General features: G+C 38.7%; 1 protein-coding gene across 10 annotated transcripts in view; it reads left to right on the top strand.

Annotated features, from left to right (window-relative positions):
• Positions 1-14,279, top strand: part of CARF (calcium responsive transcription factor) — an 84,656-nt gene that overhangs the window by 31,475 nt on the left and 38,902 nt on the right. For 9 of the 10 annotated variants that reach the window (XR_008998204.1, XM_036928064.2, XM_057503681.1 and 6 more), the window contains one exon: positions 13,278-13,467. Coding sequence is in view for 8 of the 10 variants with exons in the window: in XM_036928064.2 (XP_036783959.2) it covers positions 13,278-13,467 (190 nt within the window). In the remaining 2 variants the exon portion in view is untranslated. Of the gene's footprint in view, positions 1-13,277; positions 13,468-14,279 lie in introns of those variants that run through there. The other variant, XM_036928073.2, reaches the window with a different exon arrangement.

The following is a 14,279-nucleotide window of genomic DNA, read 5'->3' as shown; positions in this document are numbered from 1 at the left end:
GTGGTGTCCATAGTGATTTTTCCTTTCTCATTTCTGATTCTCTTTGTGTGAGTAGATTCTCTTTTTTTCTTGATAATTCTGGCTAAGGGTTTATCTACTTTGTTAATTTTCTTGAAGAACCAGCTCTTGCTTTCATTGATTCTTTCTATTTTATTCTTCTCGATTTTATTTATTTATGCTCTGATCTTTGTTATATCCCTACTTCCACTGACTTTGGGCCTCATTTTTTTCTTCTTTCTCTACTTTCATTAATTGTGAATTTAGACTGCTCATATGTGATAGTTCTTCTTTCCTGAGGTAGGCCTGTATTGCAATATACTTTCCTCTTAGTACAGCCTTAGCTGTGTCCAACAGATTTTGCAGTGTTGAATGGTTGTTGTTGTTTGTCTCCATTTATTGCATGATCTCTGTTTTGTTTTTTTTTTTTTTTGTAGATAATTATTTTTTATTGATGGGTAGTTGACACACAGTATTACATTACATTAGTTTCAGGTGTACAACACAGTAATTCAACATTTATATACATGATAATTCTAGGTAACAGCTATCACCATACCAAGTTGTTACAATATTTTGACTATATTCCTTATGCTATACATTACATCCCGGTTACTTATTTATTTTACAATTGGAAGTGCCCTATTTTTTGTGTGTGTGAGGGCATCTCTCATATTTATTGATCAAATGGTTGTTAACAACAATAAAATTCTGTATAGGGGGGTCAATGCTCAAGGCACAATCATTAATCCACTCCAGGCCTAATTTTCGTCAGTCTCCAATCTTCTGAAGCATAACGAACAAGTTCTTACATGGAGGACAAATTCTTACATAGTGAATAAGTTACATGGTGAACAGTACAAGGGCAGTCATCACAGAAGCTTTCGGTTTTGCTCATGCATTATGAACTATAAACAGTCAGTTCAAATATGAATATTCATTTGATTTTTATACTTGATTTATATGTGGATACCACATTTCTCTCTTTATTATTATTATTTTTAATAAAATGCTGAAGTGGTAGGTAGATACAAGATAAAGGTAGAAAACATAGTTTAGTGTTGTAAGAGAGCAAATGTAGATGATCAGGTGTGTGCCTGTAGACTATGTGTTAATCCAAGCTAGACAAGGGCAATAAAACATCCACGTATGCAGAAGATTTCTCTCAGAACAAGGGGGGGGTGGTTCTAAGCCTCACCTCTGTTGATCCCCAATTTCTCACCTGATGGCCCCCCTGTGACTGTGCCTGTCTTAGGTTGTTCCTCCCTTGAGGAATCTTACCCATCTCTGGCTAACCAGTCATCTTCTGGGGCCATACAGGGAAATGTTAAGTTGGTAAGTGAGAGAGAACCTTATTGTTTGAAAAGGTTAGCTTTTTACTTCTTTGCATATTTATGCCCTGTGGCTTCTATGCCCAGCATTTGTCTTGAGGTATCTTTACCACTTGGAAGAATTATGATACTCGGTAAATTTGATAAGAGGCACGAATTCTATTTAAGGGTTGTAATTACGAAGGAAGAAGAAAAGCTATAGAAGTACCAGGCGGAAGAAAACGTGGGAAGATTGATTATTTCTTTGACATATCTTCTTGTAGAGTAACTTCAGCATGTATAGGTTTTAAACTACTAATTAACTTGCGCACACACATTAACATAATAGGAGTATAGTTACATAACCAAACCATACCTGTAATTACCAGCCATCTCCAGTGAAACCAAGAAAACCAGTTAGGCACCTTAGGCATTTGTGAAAACTTATCTATGATATTATGGATATTGTCCAACTGAGCTTGAACAGTCTGAGAGAAATCAGACAAATTAAAACAACCCATTCCTGGGGACTGTTCACATCCCATATGTTCTTTTAGCAATAAATAGTCTGGTTGTAAGATTTTGGAGTGCTACAATTTCTACTTCCCCTAATTCTTGTTTGAGTTCCAACATTATAGATCCAGTCAAATTTGTTGTTTTACTGTATGCACAGGCCAGCTTAGATATCTCCTTCTTCATTCCCATGGCAAGTCCAGGAACTGGTGGGATGAGTGCATCTACAGCTGTAGCAGTGCGTGGATCTTTGTTGGGGTTTTTTGATGATCATCTTCTGGCATGAGTCTTCCAGAGAGTGCTGATGTTGGAAGTTCTTTTTCATATTGTATCTTAGTTCATTTTCGGGGTAGCCAAATTAGGCTTTGATCCTCTGTATAAACACAAACAGACCCTTTGCCTATACTTTTATATGCCCTTTATACCCTTGTGTAGAACTCATTGTAGGTCTCCACACAGGAACTGCCTTTTTTTTTTTTTTGGTGTCATTAATCTACACTTACATGATGAATATTATGTTTACTAGGCTCTCCCCTATACCAGATCCCCCCTGTAAACCCCTTTACAGTCACTGTCCATCAGCATAGCAAATGTTGTAGAATCACTACTTGCCTTCTCTGTGTTGTACAGCCCTCCCTTTTCTCCTACCCCCCCATGCATGCTAATCTTAATACCCCCCTACTTCTCCCACCCCCTTATCCCTCCCTACCCACCCATCCTCCCCAGTCCCTTTCCCTTTGGTACCTGTTAGTCCATTCTTGAGTTCTGTGATTCTGCTGCTGTTTTGTTCCATCAGTTTTTCCTTTGTTCTTATATTCCACAGATGAGTGAAATCATTTGGTATTTCTCTTTCTCTGCTTGGCTTGTTTCACTGAGCATAATACCCTCCAGCTCCATCCATGTTGCTGCAAATGGTAGGATTTGCCCTTTTCTTATGGCTGAGTAGTATTCCATTGTGTATATGTACCACATCTTCTTTATCCATTCATCTATCGATGGACATTTAGGTTGCTTCCAATTCTTGGCTATTGTAAATAGTGCTGCGATAAACATAGGGGTGCATTGGTCTTTCTCATACTTGATTGCTGCATTCTTAGGGTAAATTCCTAGGAGTGCAATTCCTGGGTCAAATGGTAAGTCTGTTTTGAGCATTTTGATGTACCTCCATACTGGTTTCCACAATGGTTGAACTAATTTACATTCCCACCAGCAGTGTAGGAGGGTTCCCCTTTCTCCACAGCCTCGCCAACATTTGTTGTTGTTTGTCTTTTGGATGGAAGCCATCCTTACTGGTGTGAGGTGATACCTCATTGTAGTTTTAATTTGCATTTCTCTGATGATTAGCGATGTGGAGCATCTTTTCATGTGTCTGTTTGCCATCTGTATTTCTGTTTTGGAGAACTGTCTGTTCAGTTCCTCTGCCCATTTTTTAATTGGGTTATTTGTCTTTTGTTTGTTGAGGCATGTGAGCTCTGTATATATTCTGAACGTCAAGCCTTTATCGGATGTGTCATTTTCAAATATATTCTCCCATACTGTAGGGTTCCTTTTTGTCCTATTGATGGTGTCTTTTGCTGTACAGAAGCTTTTCAGCTTAATATAGTCCCACTTGTTCATTTTTGCTGTTGTTTTCCTTGCCCGGGGAGATATGTTCAAGAAGAGGTCACTCACTCATGTTTATGTGTAAGAGGTTTTTGCCTATGTTTTCTTCCAAGAGTTTAATGTTTTCATGACTTCCATTCAGGTCTTTGATCCATTTTGAGTTTACTTTTGTATATGGGGTTAGACAATGGTCCAGTTTCATTCTCCTACATGTAGCTGTCCAGTTTTGCCAGCACCATCTGTTGAAGAGACTGTCATTTCGCCATTGTATGTCCATGGCTCTTTTATCAAATATTAATTGACCATATATGTCTGGGTTAATGTCTGGATTCTCTAGTCTGTTCCATTGGTCTGTGGCTATGTTCTTGTGCCAGTACCAAATTGTCTTGATTACTATGGCTTTAAAGTAGAGCTTGAAGTTGAGGACTGAGATCCCCCCTACTTTATTCTTCTTTCTCAGGATTGCTTTGGCTATTCGGGGTCTTTGGTGTTTCCATATGAATTTTTGAATTAATTGTTCCAGTTCATTGAAGAATGTTGCTGGTAGTTTCATAGGGATTGCATCAAATCTGTATATTGCTTTGGGCAGGATGGCCATTTTGACGATATTAATTCTTCCTAGCCACGAGCATGGGATGAGTCTCCATCTGTTAGTGTCCCCTTTAATTTCTCTTAAGAGTGACTTGTAGTTTTCAGAGTATAAGTCTTTCACTTCTTTGGTTAGGTTTATTCCTAGGTATTTTATTTTTTTTGGTGCAATTATGAATGGAGTTGTTTTCCTGATTTCTCTTTCTGTTGGTTCATTGTTAGTATATAGGAAAGCCACAGATTTCTGTGTGTTGATTTTGTATCCTGCAATGTTGCTGTATTCCAATATCAGTTCTAGTAGTTTTGGGGTGGAGTCTTTAGGGTTTTTTATGTACAGTATCATGTTATCCGCAAATAGTGACAGTTTAACTTCTTCTTTACCAATCTGGATTCCTTGTATGTTTTTGTTTTGTCTGATTGCCGTGGCTAGGACCTCCAGTAATATGTTAAATAACAGTGGGGAGAGTGGGCATCCCTGTCTAGTTCCCGATCTCAGAGAAAATGCTTTCAGCTTCTCACTGTTCAATATAATGTTGGCTGTGGGTTTATCATAGATGGCCTTTATTATGTTGAGGTACTTGCCCTCTATTCTCATTTTGCTGAGAGTTTTTATCATGAATGCATGTTGAACTTTGTCAAATGCTTTTTCAGCATCTATGGAGATGATCATGTGGTTTTTGTCTTTCTTTTTGTTAATGTGGTGGATGATGTTGATGGACTTTCGAATGTTGTACCAGCCTTGCATCCCTGGGATGTATCCCACTTGGTCACGGTGTATGATCCTTTTGATGTATTTTTGAATTCGGTTTGCTAATATTTTGTTGAGTATTTTTGCATCTACGTTCATCAGGGATATTGGTCTGTAGTTTTCTTTATTGGTGGGGTCTTTGCCTGATTTTGGTATTAGGGTGATGTTAGCTTCATAGAATGAGTTTGGGAGTATCCCCTCCTCCTCTATTTTTTGGAAAACTTTAAGGAGAATGGGTATTATGTCTTCCCTGTATGTCTGATAAAATTCTGAGGTAAATCCATCAGGCCCGCGGGTTTTGTTCTTTGGTAGTTTTTTGATTACCGCTTCAATTTCGTTGCTGGTAATTGGTCTGTTTAGATTTTCTGTTTCTTTCTGGGTCAGTCTTGGAAGGTTGTATTTTTCTAGGAAGTTGTCCATTTCTCCTAGGTTTCCCAGCTTGTTAGCATATAGGTTTTCATAGTATTCTCTAATAATTCTTTGTATTTCTGTGGGGTCCGTCGTGATTTTTCCTTTCTCGTTTCTGATACTGTTGATTTGTGTTGAATCTCTTTTCCTCTTAATAAGTCTGGCTAGAGACTTACCTATTTTGTTTATTTTCTCGAGGAACCAGCTCTTGGTTTCATTGATTTTTGCTATTGTTTTATTCTTCTCAATTTTATTTATTTCTTCTCTGATCTTTGTTATGTCCCTCCTTCTGCTGACCTTAGGCCTCATCTGTTCTTCTTTTTCCAATTTCGATAATTGTGACATTAGACCATTCATTTGGGATTGTTCTTCCTTTTTTAAATATGCTTGGATTGCTATATACTTTCCTCTTAAGACTGCTTTTGCTGTGTCCCACAGAAGTTTGGTCTTTGTGGTGTTGTTGTCATTTGTTTCCATATATTGCTGGATCTCCATTTTGATTTCGTCATTGATCCATTGATTATTTAGGAGCGTGTTGTTAAGCCTCCATGTGTTTGTGAGCCTTTTTGCTTTCTTTGTACAATTTATTTCTAGTTTTATGCCTTTGTGGTCTGAAAAGTTGGTTGGTAGGATTTCAATCTTTTGGAATTTCCTGAGTCTCTTTTTGTGGCCTAGTATGTGGTCTATTCTGGAGAATGTTCCATGTGCACTTGAGAAGAGTGTATATCCTGTTGCTTTTGGATGTAGAGTTCTATAGATGTCTATTAGGTCCATCTGCTCTACTGTGTTGTTCAGTGCTTCCGTGTCCTTACTTATTTTCTGCCCGGTGGATCTATCCTTTGGGGTGAGTGTGTGTTGAAGTCTCCTAGAATGAATGCATTGCAGTCTATATCCCCCTTTAGTTCTGTTAGTATTTGTTTCACATATGCTGGTGCTCCTGTGTTGGGTGCATATATATTTAGAATGGTTATATCCTCTTGTTGGACTGAGCCCTTTATCATTATGTAGTGTCCTTCTTTATCTCTTGTTACTTTCTTTGTTTTGAAGTCTATTTTGTCTGATATTAGTACTGCAACCCCTGCTTTCTTCTCGCTGTTGTTTGCCTGAAATATGTTTTTCCATCCCTTGACTTTTAGTCTGTACATGTCTTTGGGTTTGAGGTGAGTTTCTTGTAAGCAGCATATAGATGGGTCTTGCTTTTTTATCCATTCTATTACTCTGTGTCTTTTGATTGGTGCATTCAGTCCATTAACATTTCGGGTGACTATTGATAGATATGCCTTTGCAGGCTTTAAATTCGTGGTTACCAAAGGTTCAAGGTTAGCCTCTTTAGTATCTTACTGCCTAACTTAACTCGCTTATTGTGCTGTTATATACTCTGTCTGGAGATTCTTTTCTTCTTTCCCTTCTTATTCCTCCTCCTCGATTCTTCATATGTTGGGTGTTTTGTGCTGTGCTCCTTCTAGGAGTGCTCCCATCTAGAGCAGTCCCTGTAAGATGTCCTGTAGAGGTGGTTTGTGGGAAGCAAATTTCCTCAGCTTTTGTTTGTCTGGGAATTGTTTAATTCCACCATCATATTTGAATGATAGTCGTGCTGGATACAATATCCTTGGTTCAAGGCCCTTCTGTTTCATTGCATTTAGTATATCATGCCATTCTCCTCTGGCCTGTAGGTTTTCTGTCGAGAAGTCTGATGTTAGCCTGATGGGTTTTCCTTTATAGGTGACCTTTTTCTCTCTAGCTGCCTTTAAAACTCTTTCCTTGTCCTTGATCTTTGCCATTTTAATTATTATGTGTCTTGGTGTTGTCCTCCTTGGATCCTTTCTGTTGGGGGTTCTGTGTATTTCCGTGGTCTGTTCGATTATTTCCTCCCCCAGATTGGGGAAGTTTTCAGCAATTATTTCTTCCAAGATACTTTCCATCCCTTTTCCTCTCTCTTCTTCTTCTGGGACCCCTATAATACGGATATTTTTCCTTTGGATTGGTTACACAGTTCTCTTAACATTGTTTCATTCCTGGAGATCCTTTTATCTCTCTCTATGTCAGCTTCTATGTGTTCCTGTTCTCTGGCTTCAATTCCATCAATGGCCTCTTGCATCCTATCCATTCTGCTTATAAACCCTTGCAGAGTTTGTTTCATTTCTGTGATCTCCTTTCTGGCATCTGTGATCTCCCTCCGGACTTCATCCCATATCTCTTGCGTATTTCTCTGCATCTCTGTCAGCATGTTTATGATTCTTATTTTGAATTCTTTTTCTGGAAGACTGGTTAGGTCTGTCTCCTTCTCTGGTGTTCTCTCTGTGATCTTTGTCTGCCTGTAGTTTTGCCTTTTCATGGTGATAGGAATAGTTTGCAGAGCTGGGACGAGTGACGGCTGGAAGAACTTCCCTTCTTGTTGGTTTGTGGCCCTCCTCTCCTGGGAGAACAGCGACCTCTAATGGCTTGTGCTGGGTAGCTGCGCACAGACAGGGCTTCTGCTTCCTGCCCAGCTGCTATGGAGTTTCTCTCCACTGTTGCTGTGAGCGTGGCCTGGCTCAGGCCGCTGCTCTAAAATGGTGGAGTTGCGTTGAAGGGGGAGCTGCCAGGGGGCTATTTATCTCCGTAAGGGGCCTTCAAGCTCCCTGCAGCCCAGGGGATTAGCGTGCCCAGATATCTCCGGATTCTCTACCTCTGGATTAAGTGTCCTGCCCTGCCCCTTTAAGACTTCCAAAAAGCACCCTCCAAAACAAAACAACGACCACAAAAAAAAAAAAAAAATTTTTAATTAAAAAATAAAAATAAAAAATGGCCGCTCGTTTTTCTTTATTCTCCGGCGCCAGCCTTAGGCATCTGCTCACCAGTCTTGCTGCCCTGTTTCCCTAGTATTGGGGTCCCTATCCCTTAAAGACTTCCAAAAAGCGCTCGCCAAATCAAAACAGAAAAAAAAAAAATGGCCGCTCGCTTTTCTTATGTCCTCCGGCACCTGGCCTCCAGTACCTTCTCACTGTTCTTGCTGCCCTGGTTCCCTTGTATCCAGGGCCCCCCACGCACGCACTGTGTCTGCACTCTGGCCCGGATGGCTGGGGCTGGGTGTTCGGCAGCCCTGGGCTCCGTCTCCCTCCTGCTCTGCCTACTCTTCTCCCGCTGGGAGCTGGGGGGAGGAGTGCTCGGGTCCCGTGGGGCCGGGGCTTGTATCTTACCCCCTTTACGAGGCACTGGGTTCTCGCAGGTGTGGATGTGGTCTGGATGTTTTCCTGTGTCCTCTGGTCTTTAATCTAGGAAGAGTTGTCTTTGTTATATTTTCATAGATATATGTGGTTTTGGGAGGAGATTTCCTCTGCTCTACTCACGCCGCCATCTTGGCTCCAGTCCTTGATGTCTGTTTTTATTTGATCATTACTCCATTTATTATGTAGGAACATGTTGTGAAGCCTACATGTGTTTGTGGGATTTTTCATTTTCTTTGCGTAATTTCTAGTTTCATACCTTTGTAGTCTCAGAAACTGGTTGGTACAATTTCAGTCTCTTTTAATTTACCAAGTCTCTTTTTGTGGCCTAGTATTTGATCTATTCTTGAAAATGTTCCATGTGCACTTGAAAAGAATGTGAATTCTGCTATTTTTTGGTGTAGAGTTCTGTAGATGTCTGTTAGGTCCATCTGTTCTAATGTGTTGTTCAGTGCCTCTGTCTCCTTACTTATTTTCTGTCTGATTGTTCTGTCCTTCAGAGTCGGTGCAGTGTTGAAGTGTCCTAGAATGAATGCATGGCATTCTATTTCCCCTTTTAATTCTGTTAGTATTTGTTTCACATACATAGGTGCTCCTGTTTTGAGCGCATAGATATTTATAATGCTTATATCCTCTTGTTGGATTGAACCTTTTATCATTATGTAATGTCCTTTGTCTCTTGTGACTTTCTTTATTTTGAAGTCTATTTTGTGTGATACAAGTACTGCAACTCCTCCTTTTTTCTCCCTATTAGTTGCATGAAATATCGTTTTCCATCCCTTCACTTTTAGTCTGTGTATGTCTTTGGGTTTAAAGTGAGTCTCTTGTAGACAGCATATAGATGGAACTTGTTTTTTTATCCATTTAGTGACTCCATGTCTTTTGATTGGTGCATTTAGGCCATTTACATTCAGGGTGATTATCAATAGGTATGTACTTATTGCCATTGCAGCCTTTAGATTTGTGGTTATCAAAGGTTCAAGGTTAAATTCCTTAGTATCTAAGAGTCTAACTTAACTCACTTAATATGCTATTACAAACACAGTCCGAAGGTTCTGTTCTTTTTCTTCTCCTTTTTTTTCTCCTCTATTCTTTATGTATTAGTTATATTCTGTACTCTTTGTCTATCCCTTGATTGACTTTGGGGATAGTTAATTTAATTTTGCATTCGCTTAGTAATTAGTTGTTGTACTTACTTTACTGTGGTTTTATTACCTCTGGTGACAGCTCATAAACCTTAGGAACACTTCCATCTATAGCAGTCCCTCCAAAATAGACTGTAGAGATGGTTTGTGGGAGGTAAATTCTTTCAGCTTTTGCTAATCTGGAAATTGTTTAATCCCTCCTTCAAATTTAAATGATAATCTTGCCAGATAAAGTAATCTTGGTTTGAGGTCCTTCTGCCTCATTGCATTAAATCCATCTTGCCACTCCCTTCTGGCTGGTAAGGTTTCTGCTGAGAAGTCTGATGATAGCCTGATGGGCTTTCCTTTGTATGTGATCTTATTTTTCTCTCTGGCTGCTTTTAGTAGTCTGTCCTTATCCTTGATCTTTGCCATTTTAATTATTATGTCTTGGTGTTGTCTTCCTTGGGTCCCTTGTGTTGAGAGATCTTTGCACCTCCATGGCCTGAGAGACTATTTCCTTCCCCAGACTGGGAAAGTTTTCAGCAATTACCTCCTCAAAAACACTTTCTATCCCTTTTTCTCTCTCTTCTTCTTCTGGTACCCCTATAATGCAAATATTGTTCCTTTTGGATTGGTCATTCTCTCTATATTCTTTCATTCTTAGAGATCCTGTTTTTAGAGATCCTGTTTTCTCTCTGTGCCTCAGCTTCTTTGTATTCTGCTTCTCTAGTTTCTATTTCATTTATCATCTCTTCCACCATATCTAATCTGGTTTTAATACCCTCCATTGTGCTCTTCAACAATTGGATCTCTGACCAGTATTCATTCCTGAATTCTTGAATATCTTTCTGTACCTCCATGAGCTTGTTAATGATTTTTATTTTGAACTCCCTTTCAGGAAGATTCATGAGGTCGATGTCATCTTTCTCAGGAGTTGTATTGATAATTTTACTTTGAACCAGGTTCCTTTGGCATTACATATTTGCATATGGCGCCCTATGGTGTCCAGAAGCTCTACTCTCTGTAGCTGCTCAGCCTCTGCAGTAATGTCAGGAGTTACAGGGGAGTGATATTGGTGCCTGGGGGAGAGGAAAGAGCTGTTTCCTGCTTCCCAGCTGCTATTCCTGTCTCCACTGCCTGAACCTGTGGGCCGAGCACACAGGTATAAGCCTCTATGCTTTGCGTTTGCAGTTGTAGATGGGGCTTCCATCTGGCTGTCCTAATGCCAGGGTAGGGTTTCCTGGTTTGCGAGCCAGGTGGGTCTGGCTGGGAGAAAGGCGCAGTAGGCTGCGTATCACAGAGGGGGGCCTTGGAGCTGTGTAGGCAGCCAGGTAGCTGGAGCACCTGAAAATCATGAAAGCTCCCAACCTGTTGTGCAGAGTGCACCTGGACAATTTTGTCTACCTGTCCTTTCTCTTGAGCAGTAAGCTCTGTGCAATCCTTGCCCTTTTAGCAGCCCTCTTGCTAAGGGGTTCCTTGTTAGGAAGTCTCTCAGACTGTCTGCCTTTCTTTTGTCCCAGAACAGCCAGACATGGATCCCTGCTTTCCACAAGCAGCTGGGATCTCAGTCCCTCCAGGAGTTCTGCCTGTTTAGCTTTCCAATCCCCTAACCATGAGAGTATTATGAAAGCACCATGATATGTAGGTTTGTGCTCCCAGAGGAGGTCTCCAGAGTTAGGTATTCAACAGTCCCAGGTCTCCACTCCCTCCCTGCTCCGTTTCTCTTCCTTCCGCTGGTGTGCTGGGGTGGGGGACGGGCTTGGGTCCCGCCAGGCCACGCTTTGGTACGTTACCCTGTTCCATGAGGTCTGCTCTTTTCTCCAGGTGTATGCAGTCTGGTGCAGTACTCTTTCCTGTTGCTATTTCAGGATTAGTTGTATTAATTATATTGTTGTATTAAATGCAGTTTTAGGAGGAAGCCTCTGTCTCAACTCTCGCGCCGCCATCTTTAATCCGTCTCAAATACACTTTTATTCCTGATGAGGGTTTTTAAATTCATTATTGTAACCTTCATAGAATGCTACAAACATTAAAGCATTAGCAAAAATGTGGTCAAATCACCTTATTTCACAACCTTGGTGCATTGTGTTGCTTACCTAATGTCATACATCTTGTAAGAAACTAGTTAAAACTGTCCAACAGACTGAATAACCTTTACCAGTGAAGGATTCTTTCTTCCTTCCAAGTTATATCAATAGAGAAAAACATTTTTGGCTAGCGGCTAAAGAAATATTTTCTGCATTTTGCTTCCAAATATTGGTTAGTAATCCTTTTTACTTTTGAATTTCCATTTAATTATGTTTTTCTATAGGTGTTTTTTAGATTTGACTAAAGTGTATTGTTGGATGAATTTCAATACTGTATTAAACATTTATCTCCTGATACAGGCCTGATTGTACTAATTCTGAATTTTTCCTTCCATTGACTTATGTGCTGTATTCATTTTATATAGAAAAACAGATATAGCTAGACTTTATTCTTACTTCTTTTTGTAATGGAGGTTTTGATGAAGAAATATCTAAGCTAGAAGAAAATTTGTAAGCATGGGAAATTTCATTACTGTTAGAGGAAATTGTAGATAATGTATTATTGGCATCAGATTATCTCTTTCTGTTATGGCCAAAGTATAACCACATTAGTATTTTGATACCTTCCTTTTATTAAATGTATTCTTCCAAGGTGAAATATTTAGTCTAGTGAGGAACAACAAGATTCCTAGTCCTACATGTCTGCTCTTATTCCCTCTAGGGGGAAACATACATGAAATCGATTCTAAATCTGTATGTATTTCAATATAAGAGATCACAGTTAACAAATTTTCTCTATTGGTGTAAAAAAGTTTCTACTGTAGTTGAGGGATACTCATATGGTTGTGGGTAAAAAATAACAATTTATTTACATGGTTTACTTATACCTTGCCTTGTTTAAGGTAGAATTTAAGACTTTACAAAAATACATAAAATCCATTAGCAAGGTGGAAATTAAAAGTGGAAGCTATAGAATAAAGAAAAACAAGAATGGAACTGTAAAATGAAATAAATGTATATCTTAATGAACTATAAGTGTGGATATGTGTGTACAGTGCACATATATATACATGTGTGTACACACACACTCTTATCTGTAATCAAATCATCTACATTTCAAAAGGGGGAACCTAGTTAGTTACTAAATTCTATGTCCATTTGATAAAAGTGACTGTGCAAATTTCCATAAGGTAAAAGAAAACCATTAACAGTTTTTGGTATTAAGGCCAAACAGGAATTTTTCTCTGAGAAGGATCTTCATAGAAAGAATCTTGATATAATGAGCAAATTCTTTGACATGATTTTTTTAACAGATACTATCACAGTTTTTATCGGTTTTCAAATGGATTAATGGTATATAAAAATCAGTTTAAGTAAAAGAAGCCCCGCAGAGAATAAGTGCTTTGTGGCTAGTTTTATACTGATCTGTTTGGATCTAGGGTAGACTTTTAAATATCTAGAAGAATGGTATCCTTTCTAAATACTATTTTTCTTCAACAAAATTTTGATAAAGATTGTGAAGCTGTGAGTTTGTCGTTATATTCTCTAACATACACCTGGAGAATATCTATTTAATGATGCTGGTTGATCATATTAGACCCACTGTTGTTGTACACTGGTCTGAAGGGAGAGATGACACTCTCTTTTGAAAGCTAGTGAGTCTTCTCATTTTGGACAGCTACCTCATTACATTTTTTGTTCAATGAAACATATTTGCTAATAATTTTTTATTTAATTTCTACTACATACAGAAAATTGGAGATTCATACCGTGGCTACTGTGTAAGTGAGACTGAATTAGAAAGTATCTTAACATTTCACAAGCAGCAGACACAGAGTGTTTGGGGAACCCGCCAATCTCCAAGCCCAGCCAAGCCAGCTACACGTTTGATGTGGAAATCCCAGTATGTCCCATATGATGGAATCCCATTTGTCAATGCAGGTACTTTTTAAAAGAATTATTTTAAAAGGCTAGGCAGCAGCCATGAACCACTGGGAAATGTAGTTTTCCTAAAGTGATACATTTTAATTTTGGTAGATGACAACTGAATGTTACTAGATGAAAATGCATATTCAACTACAAAGAAAGCTCAGTAAATATAACCAATTATTTTGTTATAAAATTGTCTTTTCATATATTAGAGTAAATAAATAATGCTTCTTTTAAATATGCTGATAAATTGAAACTAAAAATCTTGAAATTCCAGATATACCTATTTAATAAAAACTAATATAGCAATTTCATTATTTTAAATATGTTTGTCTGTTGGGTTTTTTCCCTATCCAATCCAGATAGTCTCTTCTTCTGTCTTGATTTGGCTTGTTGCAGGAATTTGTGTCAATTTTATGTAGCTTGTAAGTCAGGAGTTAATGTATAAAATTTTTATACAATCTGGATTTATTATACAGAATTCTAATATTTGGGTACTCAAGTACAGGGATGTTACATACAGTATTCTCAAACACTGGGCTAGTACTTCCTAAAGTGATAGAATTTCAAACGATTCCCAGAGACTTAACCTAGGACTACTTAGACCCCACAGAACCTAAAAATAAATTATTTATTTTAGGATTATGTGGGTAGTAATTCAGCTGGAAGAGTTGTAGCCTCATCCTGGACTTCTGAAGGTGAAGGACTTAGATAAAGATGAGATAAATTTAATCCCTTTTGTTCAGGTTTCATCAGTGTTCTATAAAAGAAATGCAACATTCCCCTCCCCCCACAGTTTGAATCCCCTTCTAAACTCTCTTCAG

The sequence above is a fragment of the Manis pentadactyla genome, chromosome 6, assembly GCF_030020395.1.
Source record: "Manis pentadactyla isolate mManPen7 chromosome 6, mManPen7.hap1, whole genome shotgun sequence".
Taxonomy (NCBI): domain Eukaryota; kingdom Metazoa; phylum Chordata; class Mammalia; order Pholidota; family Manidae; genus Manis; species Manis pentadactyla.
The sequence above is the reverse complement of the archived record's forward strand: the minus strand, read 5'-3'. Positions and strand labels throughout refer to the sequence as shown.